Source organism: Leuresthes tenuis, unplaced genomic scaffold (genome assembly GCF_036924035.1).
Source record: "Leuresthes tenuis unplaced genomic scaffold, fLeuTen1.0.hap1 SCAF_3, whole genome shotgun sequence".
In the NCBI taxonomy this organism is placed as follows: Eukaryota; Metazoa; Chordata; class Actinopteri; order Atheriniformes; family Atherinopsidae; genus Leuresthes; species Leuresthes tenuis.
In genome coordinates this window covers 9799704-9817546 of record NW_027325357.1, presented here as the reverse complement: position 1 = coordinate 9817546, position 17843 = coordinate 9799704, and the positions used below count along the sequence as shown (strand labels likewise).

Sequence of the window (17843 nt, the reverse complement as noted above, 5' to 3'; positions counted from 1 at the left end):
ACATTGTAATGTCTCCCCCAGTTATTTATTTATTGCCTAAAATGGAGCCATGTGCTGCAGGTGTGTGACGCAAGAACTGATCGGAAAACTAGTCTGTCTTGTTTAAAAAATATTTTATTAATAATGTTCACTTCAGATTAGACATTCACTACAGCAACTTTCTGTTTACAAAGCATTATTACAAGGAGCTTTTATATAAATCTGGATCCTTTTATCATTTCAAATACTACCAGAGAAAGAAAGAAAAGTTACAACACTGAGCAGAAGCTGTTCCCACAGACGTGTGCATGTTAGTGCTTGTGTATGTGCGCACAGTAAAGACCCGTGGGCTTCCCAGGCATGCATCAACATTGTAAGGACGTTTTGATTTAGCTGGACATCATCTGCGTACACAGTAACAGCAGTGTGGCGCATGCTCTTAGGGATATGTTTACCAGCGGGTCTTCTGTTGCTCTACAGGAATGCTTTCATCGTGGCGCTGTGTTTCCAGCTGTGACAGTTACTATCCTTGCTGACCTCTGCTTCCATAGGATTCCTTGGCAGTGAGCTTGTTGAGACCTCAGAGCGTAATTCCACAACTATGAAACACTGACAACGGGGCCTGTTTTCAGTGATAAAAAGCTCACATTCTGATATTTGTTCACCCTTCCCTTAATCGTGTGCTTGTTGTCCATAATGATGCAAAGTCCAGAATTCAAATGTAGCATCCATCATCTCAAGTTGTCGTGACTGAAAAACTGTACTCGTCTACAATTAGAACGGTTGTAGCCTCTCCTATTGCTCACTCACTGAACATGTGCTTGAGCAGCAGAGGGATTACGTTTGCAAGACATACGACACTAAAGTATAATAGATACAGACCTTACCAGCAGGTATGCTTGGTTTCCGGCATCCTAAGAAGGTAGCATGCAACATCAAAGGTATTGTTTTGCCACAGACCTTTCATAAATCACCCTTTATGCAACTGCGGAACATGTACTGTACATGAATGAGCGACACAGGCAGAGTGAAGGACTGCCGTCAAGAGAGGGCCAGTCACTGGGCGCTGAGAAGGTCGGTTATTAAGCTGTTGTATTTTCAGATCAACAGAGTATTCTGAAAGGACACGTGAGCCAAAACTGGGACGAGTGGACGGTGTGAAATGCCTCAAAAGGTTCGTATAACTATAAATTAACTTTTGGTGATTTGCCTTGAGACATAAAATCGTGAATGTTGTGCAAACTTCTAGCAGTCATAAAACATCAAATCTTCATGGCTGCAGGCGGGTGTATTGCAAGCAAGCTGAAGGAACGTGTTACAATTTAGTACATTTTTCCACAAGTGAGTCACGATGCTTAACTACATGATGTGATTCTGCATTTATACAGCAGCTCTTAATGTTCAGCCCCTGCATGTATTTTTAGCAGACCAATGACACTGGTACTTTTCAAACTATTCAAAGAAGCAAGCCTTGTCAAACATGTCTGGGAGTTTACTCTTTACTTTGTCAGCCAGTATCAGGTCGGCATACAGCAGCCTTGTCAGCCTGGTCTGGGAGGAAACAAGCAAAGGCACGCCAGAACAGAGAAGGCACCAGGGAAAAACAAACTGCTCAATCACATCTCGGCTCCTCTCAGACATGTAAAGAATGTCGTCCGACTGGAAAAAGGGCAACAAAGCTATGAAGACATCATTTCCATGACTGGGCTAACCGGTGAAACATTCCAGCTCCAACAGCGGGTGTGACAGGCTCACTTGAGTAGTAGCAGGAGAGCTGAACTAGGTGACAATAAACAAACAGGCCTTAGCCTCCATGTGAATTCTGTTTCAGCTGTGTCATCTCCCTGTTGGTCCTGATGGCGATTGTGCATAGTTGAGTCTTATTGGCTTAGGTCTCTACTGGCCACTTCCCCTCACCATCTAGGTCCACTGCAAAGATTAGAAAGAGTTACGAGGGGTACAGAATGGAAAGCTCACTCCTTCGTTGATCATTTACAACATTACAGAAGCAGCTGGCTGTCTTGGACTGAAAACAGAGAATGCAGAGGGAAAGGTGATGTTTCCTGCCTGCAAAAATGCCTCAAGCATTTGTTTTGAAAGCCTTAGTTACGGCTTTACTCGGGTCGCACAATGACAACATTGTGTAAAATGAGCTACGGTACAATGAAGAGGTCCTCAGCTTAAATGCCGGCTGACTGACAAAGACATGTAGACGGTGGCTCCTGTGGTCATTTGCAACGACAACTGCTACAGTTATAAACAGAGATGGACTGTTTAATCAACACCCTACTTATGAAGACTACAGAAGCGAAGGAGGATGCTGCTCACTCGAGCTCGTAAAGAACAAAATTGCATACATATATGTGCACCTACCACAGCCCTGTTACACTACAAGTGTGAAGAAAGACAATTTTGAAAAGGGAAAAAAAAATGTGTAAAGAGATTTTGGAGCTAAAGCAAATCAATAAAGAGCTTTAAACTTCATTTCCTAACCATGGTTGTAATATAGACAAGTCCTTTTCCTGTTCTGGTTTTGTTTACGTTCATCTGTCTGCCTGTTTGTGAGAAATGCAAGATACAGTACAAAGATCTATTTGGTAATAAATCAGTTCTTTTCGGTTTCTTGCTTTTCTTCTATTGGTCAGTTGAGTTTGTGGCATCTGGATCTGGACTTCTCACAGCAACGTGCAGCCGCTTCTCTTCCTGTGCTTGCGGACCTGCAGCGCCGCTCTAGTGGCCATCTCGAACACCTCCCGCACACCATCCTTTGTCTTGGCAGAGCACTCCAAGTAGCCAAAAGCGCTGATCCTGCCGGCCATGTCTCTGCCTTCCTCTATCCTCACTGGCTCCTGCAGGGTTATATCAGAAATGATTAGACAGATTTAAACTTACCAGGAGAGAGAAACTTTAAGAACAGCCTTTCTCTTTTTCGGGTCATAATTAGCGCTGCAGAAATTTGTCCGTTAAACAGTTGCACCGAGTCTGATACTTTCTCAAAATATCACTTATTTTCAAACAAAAAGAGCCAAATATTCTCATGTTTCAGCTTCTCAAACAAGATAAATTCCTGTTGTTCTTTGTCAAACAAGGTTTGGTAAATGGAATGTCCTACATTTACATTTACAGTAAGTCACACTCGAAACAAAAAAAACTTCACCCAGGAGGAACTGAATGGCATTTCATTCACAGGTAATAAAACATACTAATCTCCAATGCAAAGTCCAGTTCCACCTGCAACAACATTTTTGTCAAAGCAAGATGATCTGAGTTCAGTGCAGCTGAACTCTGTTGTCTGGACGATTGTCTGTCTTGGACATCTGTTTTTAACCATGTGTAACATCTGAAACACCTGAACCGATGGCTCAGTGCTCCTCTTTGTCGAACACTCCCTGATTTCTGCAGAAAAGAAAAGCTGACGATGGTGTGGAAAAGAACTGAAGAGCTTTGTCAACATGTTCCCATTATCAGCTGGACCAGGAGGACAGAATGGGCCGCAGCGGCATGCTGTGCCATTCTGTGACAGAGTAAACCGATCTGTTGCTCTCATTATGGCATAACAAATGGGTCAGTGAAAGCCTTTCAGACCACCATCACTGCTGCTTCCAAGGGCAAGTCAACTTTCAGTGACCAATAGGAGAGACAGTGAGGTTTATAGTTCAAAATAAATCTCATAAAGTGTCAGTGTCGCATCTGAATGACCTATGATTGGGTCAGACCTTGTATCGCATGTATGTTTCACTTTCAACACGGCACAAACGCGTACCACGGCAGTCATTTTACCAGACAAACGCACAGAAGAGGTGAGTTAATGTGATGTGAACAGCCGTTTGCTTGGAAAACCACAGATCGCCAAACTGAATCAATAAATAACAGCGTTAAACAAACTTCCCTCATCATTGCTTTTACCTGCAATAATAAAATATTTCCAACTTTAACATAGCAGCATAGCTGTTGGCTTTATATTCCTTTTTATGGCAAAGTCAAATGCTGTTATGAGGAAACGTTTGTGTGACGGTGTGGAGACGAATAAACAACACGTTACACTTTACAACGTGTCATATTAAACAAAAACTAAGCCAAAATGCAGAAGCAGATGTCAGGTTGCTGGTCTGGAGCGTTCAGGTGCGTGTTCACTCAATGCCCAGGAGGAAAGACATCAGCAATGACCTCGTTGTCGCTGCCCATCCATCTGAACAGGGTTACAGCGTCATTTCCAAACAAGTTCAAGTTCATCTGGCCACAGTGGAAAAGATTTGAGATGGTCGTTCATCTTCGCAGGAGTGGGCGTCCCAGCAAGTTCACCCTGGGGTCAAATCATGCAATGCTCAGAGAGACTGATGCTAAGCCTCACTTAGCATGTTGAACGCATTCATTTTAATTCTGAAAGGTATTTTTGGGCGAGGTAATTCCTCCATAACGATGTGAGAGACTGAAAACAATTCATTCAAATTATTGCTCCCAAAGCTGCTTTGAAAAGCTTTCAGGTTTACTCAAAATTTTCCACATTCTGCCTCAACATTTTGGCTCAACTGTCCAATGAATGACACGGTGTAGTATGTTGCGTGTTGCTGTTCATTTGGCTGCCCGAATAAAATTCAAGTTATTAATGTTTGCCTTTCAGACTGTCCTCATATGTGGTTCTATGATGATGGAAGGAGCTACCGAGTGAACATCTGTACTCAGATTTATACTGATTTAGCCTTCAGTGTATAGACCAGCGTTTTTTCCTGCACCGATGGCTGATTGTTGTTTCCTCACCTGTGAATCGCTTTGGATAAAAGCTAAATGAGTAAATGTCATTTGAGGTTGTATTTCCCTAATTTTAAGATCTGATAAGGATCAGATGTTTCTTTTCATATATATACATAAAACCTTCAAACTGAAAGAGGGAAAACTTTCATTTTAACAACTGCACTGACCAATTTTGCAAAGGCATTTCTGGATGAATCCAAGACGAACATTTACATAAAAGTGACCAAAGTCTGGATGTCTGAATGTCCCTTTAACCTTAAAGTTATCCATCTCATGTCTCCAAACAAGCTTCAATATGCATCCGTTTCAGACATGTTTAAAGCAGGGTGTCTGAAACAAGGATGAGACATATTATTAGTAAGCAGAGTGGTGCGTGCATGGAAGGGAGTGCATGGAATGGTGGAGTAACGTAGGAAACGTGGGGATTAAATCCAGTAGAACAATGAAGTGAACATTTCTAACCGCAGTCCTTGTATCAGCTGACAGTTCTTAACTAAGTTAACTGGAAACGACAGCAGGACGATAAATGCAGTGTTACCTGACTTTTACTAAAACATCATAAAATGTCACGAATATGTCCATAAACAAGTCAGACATAAGTCATACCCTCAGGCCTTTAGAGCCCGAGATATGAATAGCTTTCTACCCGTTTTCGGGCCCTTCATACCTGCTTCATCTTGGCCAGCTCTCGCCGTGTGTGCTCATCATTCCTCAGGTCCTTCTTATTCCCCACCAGGATGATGGGCACATTGGGACAGAAGTGTTTCACCTCTGGTGTCCACTTCTCAGGGATGTTTTCTGTCCCGGGAGAGAAAAGAAGTCAGCCGAAAGACTCCAGAGGCAGTAAAGGAAGGAGGGGGGAGAGGAGAGGAGAGGAGAGGGGAGGAGAGGGGAGGAGAGGGGAGGGGAGGGGGCGATAAAAAAGGGCAAGCAGTACAGAGTCATGGTGCAGAACAGTTCTCATGATGGATTGCTCTGCAGACTGCTTGGGGCAAAGATGTTTTTAGCTGCAGTAGTCCTGGTTCCCACCAAGTCCATTAAAGCATTTAACAAGCAGCCTACCAAGATGTTATCAAAATATAAATTTTAGACAGTATAAGCCCAGTATTTAATAATGTTCTATTGCATTACTGTTTCTTTCAGTTCTGCTGCCATGTCAGTAAGGTTTTTATCAACTCAGACTATCATATTTAAATGAATTGTATACAAATAAAAGGTTTTGACAGAGTTCCTCACCCAAGCTGTCTGGGCTGTCAATGGAGAAGCACATGAGGATGACATCTGTGTCAGGGTATGAGAGAGGCCTCAGCCTGTCATAGTCCTCCTGGCCTGCAGTATCCCACAACGCCAGCTCCACCTGGTGAGTCAGGAAACATTACAGAAGCAGCTCACATAAACGTGAGTCACAACAACTCTCTTTTTACCCGCTGTTTTAACCAGGATTCTTTTGTTTGCTTGGATTACTCAGAAGTGATTGATATGGATCATAATCTGTCTGCTAGGAGTTTACAAAGCGTTGCCACTTCAAATGTTACCAGGTTTCTTTGAGTGTCATGACTTTGAAAGATGACATAAGAACGCTGACACCTGTGGGCTGTCTGAGTAAATTTCTCAATGGCTAATGCCTTAAATATGTGGAATTATGTTAACATGACTTGATTGGAACTCCTCCCTCCTCCTGCCACTGGTACCTTGCATCTTGATCATAACTTGTGATGTGTTTGTTCTAATTCAAACGCATTCCTTGTTCAGATGAGATCACAGACGCTTTCACTTTTACTTACTGTTCTTATTCATTGTTTTTATTGAATTATCCGGAAAACAAAGCACCAGCACACCGCAACAAATTCCTTGACTGTGTGAACCTACTTGACAATAAAACGGTTTCTGATTCTGATTATCATCACCATAGCAGCTGTGACCCAAACAGCTCCATAAGTCTGTCATGTTGTCAGTGTTACAGAAGTGAACATGAGGACTGGCTTCATCCCATCACACAGCTGATTAATTCAATTAGGGGAAGTGGGAGATTAGTGAGCATCAAATCAGATACCTTCTGTCCCTGTAGAGCCATTAACAGCCTGTCTCGAATGGAGTCTGCTTATTAGCTGACTTGATGGTTTCAGCGAAAGAAAACTTTCACAAAGTTATAAAACTGGAACTTTACAGAATGAGGGCAATTTCTGGTATGCCCACGGAGGGCACAGGAATCAGTCAACAGACCTAAAATAGAGCTTTGCAGAGGCAGAGGGTGGGAGGTGGCTGAAGACTGTTGAGACTGCATGAGCAACCAGATCATTATGTTCCCACTGGACTTGCTGTAAGCTGCAGACTTTGGGGAGTAAAGGAAAAAGGGAAAAAACAGCCATTTATAGAATCTGCCCAGTCCACTGAAGGTGTGAGAAAGAAAATGTTTTCCATCTCAGGGGTGTGGGAGGGGACTGATTCTTACAGAACAGCCATCCTCCAGAGAGATGTCCATTATGAACTCCTAACTTTATATTCCATATCCAAACCACAGCAGTTAACCCCTTCCTGCCTCCTTCCATCGAAGTGCAGCCAGGACAAGAAAGACAGGAAATGAAAGACTTATCAGGCAGCAGCAGGAGGAGGGTCCTGAGGGAGGGAGGGGGATTGCCAGGAGACATCCCTGTTCCCTGTCTGAACAGGAAGCCAGGAAGTAGAGTCATTTCCTGTTTTGCCAAGTTGTGATCCTGCACCGGTGGTCAGATCAAGTGAACAAAACCCTTTGACATAACAAGCCATCTGCAGCTGAGACTCAACCTTCTCCGACCAACTCCCCATGACTCACATTCAAGACGTCACATGCACTATGGAGTAGGAGAACCGACTAAAAAAAAAACCCACTTTGTTTTATAAGTCTCCATCCACTAAAGGCTAAATCTGCCCCTCTAAAAACAAACCGCCCAATCACAGCGTAACAACTGTAATTACGCGAGCAGTACATGTCTGTGTAACTCACAACCTGCGTTAACAACCGTTCTCTAGTCTTTAATAACCCAACTATACCAAAACAGTCCCTGGAATGACCCCCTGGGCCTGGTTCATAGACCCATGTTAAGATGTTCAACCTTACAGCAGGAATAAACATGTTTCCAGCTGGACTACTTTCCAGAGTCCTGAGAACGGTAGTAGTGAGGTCGATGTCACACGTTGGATCGTTTGGACGCCAAATTGAATTCCCACTTGCTTAACTGCTCATGAACATTAAAAAAAGTTTTTTTTTATTGAGTTTCAAAAGTAAAAGACCTTTATTATCAAGATAGTGGCTCATAAAACCCACTACGTATGATTCCATAAAATAAACACTTTTCCTTTCTCCATTTCTTTACATCTCTGCCAGATTTGACTGGCACTAAATCTAACCAGGCAACATAGATAGTAAAGAGAGGCAACGTCTCATTATGCAACACAGCGTGACACATCTTCATGTCTCAAACAAGGCTCAAACTGCAAGGCACGTAAATAAGGGTGGGGTTGCTTTGAGAGACAGATTAGCTCCTTGGGTTCTTTGTCACAAAATATATTTTCAGTCATAATCCTGAAAGCTTAATCTCTCGTAGCACCGAAAGTAAAAACAATCTGATCTTGCAATTTTCCTCATTGTACTTATAAATCCGACCCTCGCTAAAACAAAACCAAAAAATTTATGTTGCCCGTCATCTGCATGGAACATCAACTGGTGTGAACTTGTTTTTTCTTTTTCTAACAGAGACATGTTAGATTTACTTTAACATGAACCTATGCTAACTCTCAGCCACCAGGACCGAGGCACATGTTCTGAACACTATGGTACGATCCCCACTTTGGCCTAAATCTTCCACACCATTACCTGTTAAGTGGCTATTTTTGTTGCATTTGTTTTGTTCTCACAGGCTCCAAGTTTCAGGAAACGTGTTATAAATGTGAAGGCTCAACTGTCAACTTCAAAAAGAGGGGAAAATGTGTTTCTCTTGCTGTCTGGAACACGTGAGTCTTTTTTCAACAGGAAAATGCACTGGAAAACCTTTTACGCACACAATAACAGGACAATAATGTCAATCGTACAAACCTGTTTTCCATCAACCTCGATATCAGCAATGTAGTTCTCAAACACTGTTGGGACGTAGACCTCAGGAAACTGGTCCTTACTGAAAACAATCAGAAGACATGTTTTCCCGCAAGCTCCATCCCCAACAATCACCAGTTTCTTCCGAATGGCTGCCATTTCTGTTGGGAGAAGAACAAGGGGCTCTTAGAGGTAATACAGAGCAAAAGAAACTTCATGGCTTTTAGGCGAGGCTGCATTTGTCTGCTGCAGTCAAACAATGTCTCACACTGACATCTACTTGAGTATTTAAAATATTTGTACAGATGAATGCAGTTTGCAAGATGACATTTTTTTCCTGCTCGTGATGTGTAGCTCCAAGATAACCGCTCCAACATCACATTACGCCTAAAGGAGGGCTGTCTGATCTGTACGTCGTCTCAGCTGACTGCAACCACGGCAGAGACTTTGATTCACCCAAATCTAGACTACAAAACAACATGAAGGACGGAGGCGCCAGAGGATGAGAAAGGAGTGAGGAGGATGAAAAACAGAGCAGGGGTGTTGAGACAAGCTAGCACATGAAAGAATGTGCCATGAGGCTCCTCCACCGCCCTGTTTGTTCCCCCCTTCAACATGTGAGGAGGAGGAAAGTGTACAGGAAATTCGAGCAGCTGGTGAAGTACGCGGAACACGGAGTGTACTAAAGCACACAAAACACTACTTTGCCTTTGATCCCTTCAGATGCTCCTTCAGTTTCTTTCAGCAATATTTTGATAACAGAAAACACCGTAATTATCTCAAAACGTTTCTTTATTAAAAGAGCTGGAGCCGAACCTGCAAAGACAACATTGTGTCATGCTGGGTTGTAACAGCTTACACGGCATTTAGCAAGTATGTGCACGTGTGTAAACTGTCCTACAGCAACAACACCACCCATTCCTTTTCCCACCAAAACTATAACACAAACTTTACCCTGCAACAACAGGAAGTGCACCAGGAAATCATTTTTACCGTCATTACTGACCAACTCAACTGTAATTAGAAAGCACAAACAAATCTATTTACCACTGTGTTACGGTTTTTAATCGGCTGGGAACCGAGGACACCAACTGTTGCAGTTTTACAGAGGAATCTGTGTCCATTCTGGCTGAATGTTAGCTGATGAACTGCCTCAGTCTGATTCTCCTATTACTGATTTGAAACACATCATCAACAGGGGACCGATCTGGAATGCGGGCAGGCCAGTCAACCGCACACAATGTGCTTCCGATCACACGCTGCTGCACTGTACGTCGTGCAAAATGAGGTCTGGCTCACTCCCTATATTCTTTTCAGATTTTGAGCTGCAAGTCTTGAAAAACTGCAGTTTTTCACAATTTGGGTCTGGAGTCTGGCACATAGTGCTGCCCACCCACCTTTGTCTTTGGTGGAAGCTCCTTTTATAACCAATCCAGATACCCTCACCTGTCACCAATTAATCTGCTGACTGTACAATCCCACAGAGTGATGTTATTCTATAAACAACGTTTGTGTAAATAAACTGAACCGAGAAACGTCTCTGCAACATCCTGGGAGCAGAGGGCTGGTTTAGCTGGTGTGCGTGCCGGCTGCTGGGGGATGAGTTAGCAGAGCAACTGATGGATGAGCTGGAGCCTCGCTGCCTGGGAGCAGCTGTGCATATAGTCGTTTGGCTCCTCACCTCATCCACTTTCTGCCAGACAGTCTTGACAGCAATTCTCTTCATGAGGGCACCCACTTATCAGGAGAAATTCATCTTCCAGTGCCACGGGCAAAACTTTGAGCTGTGTCTGCCCACTTTTAATCGCTGCTCAGATGCATAGTAACAAGGGTACATTCAGCCATTAATCAATAAGAAAAATGAAACGCAGACAAAGGCCATCAGTCGAGCTGTTGGTACCATGACTGACCTGATAAATAGATTATTAACGGAATTTATTCCACATAGAGCTAAAAGGTGTTTCCTGTATCTTGGGTTTTGATAAATAAATAATGGCATCTGTTCATTTAGGGTTGTATTATTATTACATTAATAGCTTTAAAGTAGAAAGTTTGATGCTTACCTTGGCATCAACGCTACAATTCAGGTGAACTATCAACAGCGGGAGTTTGCTTAGCAGAGTCAGACATATGAGGAAAAGATATCATTCATATGGGGACAACTTTTTTAAACACATCTCAGGCTGGTCAAAACTAATAGAAATTAACAGCTTCGGCTGCATAAAAAGGCCAACAAATACGTACATTTATACTCACTGTTGTTAAAGTAGATGTATATAGAAATGGTAAGAAAATAAACTTCTATGTCTTTAACTTAACCAGCAGCTACACAGGAATCTGTGGTTGTTTGCTTGATTGAACACATCGGTTACTCATCTCATGGAGGGCAAGTAAGCAAGTAACAATCCACTTCATCTGCATTTTAATCGTCAAAAGACCCTCCTTCTGCAGCCTTTACTTTTCAGAGACAAATGGACCGGAGATAAAGAAGATGATGGCCAACAAGAAGCCAAACAAGAAGGGGACAGAAGCTCGGGGCTGCAAGGCTCACCCTGTGAAAGAAAACAATCCACTTCCTGTTCTGTGGAGTCTGGGAGGAGTTTTTGGCTATAGGTCTGTTTGGAGAGACATCAGCAGAGCAGCCAGAGGCAGCAAAATGCATGTGAGCACACACTCCTGCCTGCTTACTCACACATACATGCACACTAACACAGCTGTTCTGTTTGACCTGTTCAGTGAGTTTTTCCTTGGTGGAGCCTAAGAAGGAACATCTTGACATATTGGCAAAGGGAAATGGTGCATGAAGATGTCCCAAACATAGTAACAATCTGTGCTGGATGCTCAGGCTACCTGTGACTAATGGCCTAAATTTAGGCACTAATGGATACTAATGGCAGGAAGAGCTTAAGTGGATGTTCAAGCTGTTGCCAGTAGTAACAGATGTTACGGTATGTTACGGGGGGGGGGGGTCAACTGAAGTGTAAAACATGTCTATTTACTGGGGTATCAGGGTCACAGCAGCAGTCTACACAGAGCAGTCAAACCAGGAAGTGTGCTCCAGTTGTATCAACTGAAAATCTGTTAAATATACATATATATGGGAGCTTTTTTTGTGCCTGATAATGTAACCGCTTTGAAACAATTGGATATTTACATTACAGTGCCCCAATTCACTGCTTTTTTGTCAAGATTATCGCTCCCTTTCCTAAGTCACTCTCAGTCTCCTCAGCTGATTTAAGCAGGCAGAAGGCTGCACAACTGTTCCTGCGACACTGGTTAAAGTTACAAGATTTCATGGTGAAAATTAAACAGGACATGACTGAGATAGAAAGGTGAAAATAAACACATAAACCAATCAGAAACTCTGTAGAGTTTCTGTGGTAGTTCCCGCTTCCTGTGGTCAAGAAGGATCAAACGGACCCCTGTTTCTGGAAAAAATAATAATAATTTCATTCCTCTCTTCCGCACGCGGATTGAAACCTGATCTCTCCCTTATTCAATCAAAACAAGTGAGGAAGCAGCACTTATCTATCCAGTATCGACTGGCTGAACTTTGATGACTAAATAAACATAACTCAGCTCAGGGTGCAGACATTTTCATTTACCTGCGATTCTGACTCTACATCGCAACAAAGATTTATCTGGTGGCGCACAGAGCTATGCTCAGAAACATGTTCGGACCGGCTGAGAACCAGCTCTACTGGTGACAAAGCAAGAACATTCTGTCACTATTCTGGTTTCTGACTACGTCAGGTGGTGGAGAAGTGATGCAAAAGCACCTTTCTGGTGGAACTCTCTGCACTACAATCATTATTTCTAGTGTTATAAAAGAATTATTCATGACTCCAATAGTTGCATCTAACCAGTTGGGATTATGCTCATCCATGGAGATTTTTTAATGTCTGCCATCAATAGGTCCCAATATATGCGCCAAAGGTTGTCACACATATTGTCAAATAACGAGCAAATCGGAAATGTTACTGATGGCGGCGGCTCTTCGCCCCAACAGGACACACTGGAAGAACTGCTAAAGAATGGCTTTACAGGAAATCACAAAGAGCCCAAGGTGATGGCCTGGCTCCAACGTTCAAGCATCCAGTGGATGCAACATAACAAGTTTGGACCCCTCTCAGTGACCTAGATCCACAGCCAAAGTCCAGGTGCAACACACCCACGGAAGTCCCAAAAGGGGAAATAATGTGAAAGCTCTCAGTGAAGCATGCAGAAAACCTGATCCAAACACAACACTGAAATGTAAAGAAAGGCAAAGCACCACTAGTTCCTCCAACTATTTGAGCAGTGTCCCGGGTTAATGAACACACCACAACCATCTCCCCTTTTCTAAGGAGGCTTCCTGAGGCTTAGGGGCCACCAGGAGTTATGCAACAAGCTGAGCAGAGTTAGCACAGAGCAGACCGTGACCCCGACCAGCGAGGTGAGCTGCCTTTCAGTCCTCATGTGAGTTCAATATCAACAACTATGCTAAGCAAAGACAAACATGCAGCTAATGTCAGGCCTGTTGTTCCTGAGACGCTGACTTTGTGGTTCTGCTATCCGGCAAACATATGACAGGAAATGAGTACAAGTAGGCTTTATTTTGCTGGTCGAACAGGCTTTCCAGGACTGCACCTCTGTCTTTGATAAACTACACCGTCCTCAAAAAGTTATAGATCAGCTAACAACACTCAGGAAGTTTCTTGTTGTGCTACTATTATAACAAACATAGAAAGAGGCTAAAATCCAGGTGGATTTTGACCTGAAACGTTCACTCTGTGATTCTACACTGAATCAACACAAATATACAGAATAAAATAGATTCCAAATGTACAGCAGGCATCTCAGCAGGTGTCATGCTGCAACCAACTATCTTGAGGTTTTCCACCAGTTAAAGGTCTATTACTGTTTTTAGAAGAGAGAAACATTTGGATTTTAAGCACTGACGAATTAGCCGCCTCTGCAGGTGGTCAGTCTGAGAAATGGGCCAAAGTTCATAAAAATAGAGGCTGAGACAGAGCAGACCATCCGTGACACAAGCCATCTACGCTGCTTTCACTCGAGCTCAGAAACATCTTATCTGGCTAAATCTGACAGGCGGCAGCAGAGAACGGATCACTTGTAGGCTCAGACATCTGGTGACTATAGAACTTATCTCACAGAGAAACGTCAGCCTGACTTTGATCAGATATTTATGGATTAGAGGAAGAGATTCCTGGGGTTTCTGCTCGTGACTCAAGTGCACAAAACTGAAATGAGAGTGTCTTACACAACAGCAGGAACATAGTCGAGAAATCAGATCAGCTTGTTACAAACATGGCAGCTCTTTACCGTCACTGACAGTAGTCGTGACTACTGGTATGCTCATGGAATGTGTCAACAGTCAGCTCGAGATATCAAATAAAATATTAACCTTATCAAGGCTGCTGGCAGACAATTAATCATGAACAGAATATAAAAGGATATTTGTAGATTGAGTATGATTTTTTCTAAACAATGACAAGCTCAGGGAAACTGCTGCACGTCATATATACACTTTGATCTATATACGGTTGAAACTAATGTACAGAGCTTCGCAGGTGTTGGCAGGCGGATTGTTATTTTCAAGCAGAGCCAGGATAGCTGGTTCCCCCTGTTTACGAACTTTCTATGAAACTGTGCCAACGGTCTACATAAAGCATCATAATTAACATACATGCTTAAGTCTCCCCCGTTTTTTGCCCATCCAACTCTCAGCAACAATGTAAGTAAGCACATTTTCCCCTGAAAGTCAGCATCCTCAACACGATGACTGCGATGACAACATCCACCAACCATTTTCAGATGAATGACTCACAACCCGCTCAGCGTCAAGATTTTTAAAAACACGAAAAGAAGGCCCTGCTCTTGAAGCCTGCTGAAGGGAAGTAGGACAGGACAAGGGCATTAAGTCGGCCAGTGGTATCCGGAGCAGGATGAGCAGGCACAAAGACACACTGCGGGGCTTTGAGAGAGAGACAGACGCCTCATGACTCACTTCACTTCAGTAACCCAGGTCCTGCGCCGACTAACGACCAGCCAGTTAAGAGGATCCAGCCAGGTTTACTGGCCCTGGACACTGATTGGCTCCAATTAAAGATTATTTTCCTTATTGAATAACTTCCAAGATATTTTCTCAGGTCCTTTAATGAGTGTTTGGTCTGTGGTTTAAGAAATCAGAGAAAAATGTCCATCACTGTTCTCCATAACTGCTCTGTGTGGCACGCAGTCCAAAACAAAGAAATCAATATATTAATCTCTAAATGCAAGTTTATTCCCACAACAGATGCAAATGTTCCATAACTTCACTTTAGGATGCACGAACTGAACTGCTGAAAAACACACGACTAAAAGGGCATTTCATAATTGCCCTCGCTCATCATATCATCTCAGCTTGAATATCTTTTCATTTCAAACTGTAACCGAGAAGCCATTTGATTACCTCAATAAATGTTGGACATTAAGGGAGCCCATTAAAGTTAAGTAACTGTGTCACTTTTATTAATCGAATGGATTAACTAATCTGTAAAATGACTGTGCAGTTTAAGTCTCCAGCTTTGTAATTTCTTGCATGTCTCAGTGAAAATGTAGATATGACATCTATAATGGTATAAAAAGGAAAAACAATCTATCAGACCAAGACAATAAGTGGATTTTGATGCGTAACAATGATTACAAATGCTATTATCTTTCAACTACAACATGCAGTTCGATTAATCGACTTGTCCGTACAAATGTCGAGAATCTGGTAGGTTTTTGCAAAAGATTAACAAACTTCGAGGCATCGTTTTTAAATAATTTCGTTGTGTTAGAAAATAATGACACTTCAAGCTTGAAACTAAAGTCAATTAAATGTTCACAGGAAGAAGAAGAAGAAGAAAAAAGAGGCTCATAAGGAGATTTGGACCTTTGCCATGAGTAGTCTGTTATTGAGGTCGTTGCACTTGGACAGACTGTTCACACTGACAGGATCTGATCTGCTGCCGTCACTTTTAAACAAGCGACAATGAAGCTATCAACAGTTGTACTTAAACACAGCCACAACACTCCATTACGAATCAGCACCACAAGGATTAAACTATAACCTAAGCAGGAAAAAAGGCAGGAGACAAGCCACCACCTTGTTCTTTCACCCAAGTAAGAGAGCTATAATTAGATAGTGTCAAATAGGAGCAGTTAGTCGAACCACAGCCTCCGTCTCATAGTTACCTGCCACCAGCCGGATGAGAGGTTCTTAGAAATATAAATTTCCCCGCTCGCTCCTTCTCTCTGGATTTTTCTCGACCGTGACACACACACAGACGCACATACACAGACTTCTTGCTGCAGTGTTCGCTAATTTTACACAGTGAGTGTCGAGAAACGGAGGCGAGCAGAGATCCTCCCACCAGCACCAGCAAGAAGCTAAGCTAAGCTAACAGGTGATACTTCCGGCTCAGGCTTTCAAAATAAAAGAGAAGCGCGTTAAGGACAATGACACTGTTTCACATACTGTAACCATGTTTAAAAAAAGTGGGGAAAACACCAGCGTAACGACATTTTTACTAAAATTTAAATAAAATGTAATGTCGTTCTCTTGTAATTTTTTTAACCTGTATTTCAATTTTGGAGTCATTTTTATACTTGTTGAGAAGAATTTTTTTTCCAAAAACATCTGCTTTTTTTGACAACTGGAGAAACCATATGACCTAACCGTGATGAGACATCTCCACTAAATGTGCACTGGATGACATTAAGATGTCCTCACATATTGTCTGAAGCAATACAAATCCTAAATCGTTGCTCTGTAGGTACCGAAATGTTTGTTCCTTATCAAATGAGAAATTTCTCATATTGGCCAATAGCCACTGGGGTGATTGCACCATTACCTTGTTGGCAGTCCAAACAAATTGAAATAGAATATTTTTGGTGTACTGGAACATTGCAACATGTTGCTCCGGCCAACGTGTCATTCATTATTGTGTTGTTGTTTTTTTAAAGTGACACAAGCTAAAAGTTTGTTTTGAAGCCGAAGCCCGTATTTCCGGTATTTTTATGGTTGCAGCCTGTTAAATTGACGTGAACGCTGCAGGCGCTGGTGGAGTCAGCCAGGTTCCCCTCCCTCCCCGGTCAGGGATGACATCATCCGTAGTACAGGACACTCGTGCAACAGGAGGGATGGGTGTGGATCTCAGCAGTGTGGCCTTTCTGGAAAAAAAAAAAACCCGCCAACCTTCGCTTATTGACTGATTTATCGCAACCCACCGGCTACGCTTTAGAGTTGTTTTAAAATTTTTATTGTTTAATACAACTGGACTTGCAGCCCTGTCTGACCAATGATGAAAAATCTAGACCCCCTAGGAACATTGTAGCCTGAACTCCAGGTACCTGCAATGCCAATCAACCATACATATATGTGCACTGATATATTTCAAAGTGTTAATTTACCTTATATTTGACAGATCTCTCCTGGAGACGGTTTTGTAGAAAACCCAGCTGCACCATGCTGTCACAGTTTTGATTTTTGCCAGCAGCCAGTTGTTGGGGATTCATGAGAAGATTGAAGTTTCTGACATCTACCTCAATAAGCTGCCGTGTCTTTGCTTTGCTGTCAATTTGTTGGCTCATTTATTGATTTATTTTTATTTTTTACCTGTATAAAAACCTAAAATTTAAAAACATGGCAAGGAACTGCAAGGCTTGCTTAAAGCTGGGGTAGGTAGTATAACTTTTTTTCTGCATGGCCTTGTTGGGGCAAACTTCCAAGATACCCTTTCAGGACACTGTTGTTGATGTGGTCTGAGAGGAAACGAGACTGCTACACTTTTTCTAGACTTTGTTTTAAGGCTTCAGTAAAACCTCATTCCTGAAGGGAGACTTCTGCCAAACGCAGGTCTTCGCAGAAAGAGGCCGCTCTCATTAAAAACAGTTTTCAATGCTGCAAAGCAAACCTGAAATTCATTGTGTTCTTATTGAAAAAAATCTGGCTAATACAAAGTCTGATAATAAACACAATTAGGTGTATTTTGATGCTGTCAATACGTGGTGGAGT

At 42.5% G+C, this 17843-nt stretch overlaps 1 protein-coding gene across 1 annotated transcript; it reads right to left on the bottom strand.

The window, feature by feature from the left end:
• Positions 1–96: 96 nt before the first annotated feature.
• On the bottom strand, positions 97–16182 carry LOC140303100 (rho-related GTP-binding protein RhoA-D-like). The gene is made up of 5 exons (XM_072381722.1): positions 16022–16182; positions 8804–8961; positions 5968–6088; positions 5399–5529; positions 97–2828 (listed from the first exon to the last, which is right to left on the bottom strand). Exons 2-5 carry the CDS (start codon positions 8957–8959, stop codon positions 2655–2657), a joined length of 582 nt encoding a protein of 193 aa, XP_072237823.1. The 5' UTR covers positions 8960–8961; positions 16022–16182; the 3' UTR covers positions 97–2654.
• Between the last annotated feature and the right edge of the window lie 1661 nt (positions 16183–17843).